This window comes from Mandrillus leucophaeus, unplaced genomic scaffold, assembly GCF_000951045.1.
Source record: "Mandrillus leucophaeus isolate KB7577 unplaced genomic scaffold, Mleu.le_1.0 Scaffold211, whole genome shotgun sequence".
Lineage (NCBI taxonomy): Eukaryota > Metazoa > Chordata > Mammalia > Primates > Cercopithecidae > Mandrillus > Mandrillus leucophaeus.
This window is the reverse complement of record NW_012102155.1, coordinates 4,270,790-4,272,358: the sequence shown is the minus strand read 5'-3', so window position 1 is coordinate 4,272,358 and position 1,569 is coordinate 4,270,790. Positions and strand designations below refer to the sequence as shown.

Sequence of the window (1,569 nt, the reverse complement as noted above, 5' to 3'; positions counted from 1 at the left end):
TAACTCTGCCAATGTATACATTATAAAACAATAGAAATCTTAAAGAGGTAAAATTAAATAGAAGTTTAATAGTATCATCTTGCATCTTGATAAATCTTTGGAGATTCTTATCTAGATGGACTGCTATTCCTTTCCCTGTAGTAGCAACAGCTACCAAGCAGGCCGCAATATCTGTGTCTGCATGTCAGGGACACAATGATTAGTTGAGACCAGAACATGTCTTTTTTAATATAATGAAAATAGCAAATTGTTGTCACTTCTTATTAGCTCATAGAGTTTTGAAATAACATGAATCAAATTGGGTCTCCAAAAAGAATCTATGTAAGTGTATCTCACTCCAAACAGAACTAATATGTGGAAATAGATTTGTAGTTAAACAAAACTATAAACTTTTTTAAAAACATAGAAAGTGGTCATCTAGACACCCATGTAGACATACTTGTGCCAAAAAGATTTTTAGGAAATACTTAACAGAGTGGTTCTTTGGTATAAATATTCATCATAAGTTTTCTGTAGCAGAGTGTTTATACATTCTCTTTTTTTTGGAATTTTGTAGTAGGTGATTGTTGAAATTGTATCTTTCTATTCTCCTTTCAGGTAGTAGATTCCATGGATGCATTAGATAAAGTTGTCCAGGAAAGAGAAGATGCCCTAAGGCTTCTTCAGACTGGTCAAGAAAGAGCTAGACCTGGTGCTTGGAGAAGAGACATCTTTGGAAGAATCATCTGGTAGGTAGTTACACTGTGGCTCTTCTAAGATGAGAGTGGAAATCCATGCCTCATTCCCCTGCCCAATATCTTTAAAAAAAAAAAAAAAACTTGCACCATATGAGATATATTAGTGATATGTCTAATAAAAGAAGAGGCCCCACACTCCTTTGCACTTTAACGAAGGGGGATATGAATGAAGGTAGCTTTATCTGGTAAAACCAGCCCAGACATCCCATTCCCATGATTCAGTTACCTATAAGTCTTTATTGTAGTGGTTCGTAGTCTTACATGAATCACAAGGCCTTTTGAGACTTTGATGAAAGTTATGGATCGTTTCCTCAGAAGAATGTACATGCACACGTATCATTTCAGAAGGTATAAAATCCACGAAGCTAACTTCAGGACACACACCTGCCCTCTTTGCCCATTGAGAACCTGGAACAATTTATTTTAAAGTCTCAGGGAATGTCACATGAACCAGTTTCAGTTTGCTCCCGTTGCCATCAGGATAAACCCTAGGACAAGTTATGAAATAGTTTATTAAAAAAAAAAAAAAGAGAGAGAGAAAAATAGTTTATTTTTTATACCTCCTTGTTTCTCCTACATTCATATTCCAGAGTCTTGTCGGCCTTTGGGAAAGGATCTGATAATCAGCATTCATGCTGAGGTGTAACTAAGAAGACCTGGTGTAAATAAACCTCGTTAGGTGGGAAGGCTGTTCAACCCAAAGGTAAATAAACTTCTGCTCAGAAGGAGGTTTATTTACCTTTGGGCTGAACAACCAAGATGAAGCATCATTAGACTTTTAAATGTAGGCAGAATGGGGAAGGCATTTTGGTTAGAGACCTTCCCTGTACTC

General features: G+C 36.4%; 1 protein-coding gene across 1 annotated transcript in view; it reads left to right on the top strand.

The window, feature by feature from the left end:
* Positions 1 to 1,569, top strand: part of MRPL47 (mitochondrial ribosomal protein L47) — a 26,962-nt gene that overhangs the window by 21,169 nt on the left and 4,224 nt on the right. The window contains exon 5 of the mRNA XM_011980392.1: positions 598 to 729. Coding sequence (XP_011835782.1) covers positions 598 to 729 — 132 coding nt within the window. The remainder of the gene's footprint in view (positions 1 to 597; positions 730 to 1,569) is intronic.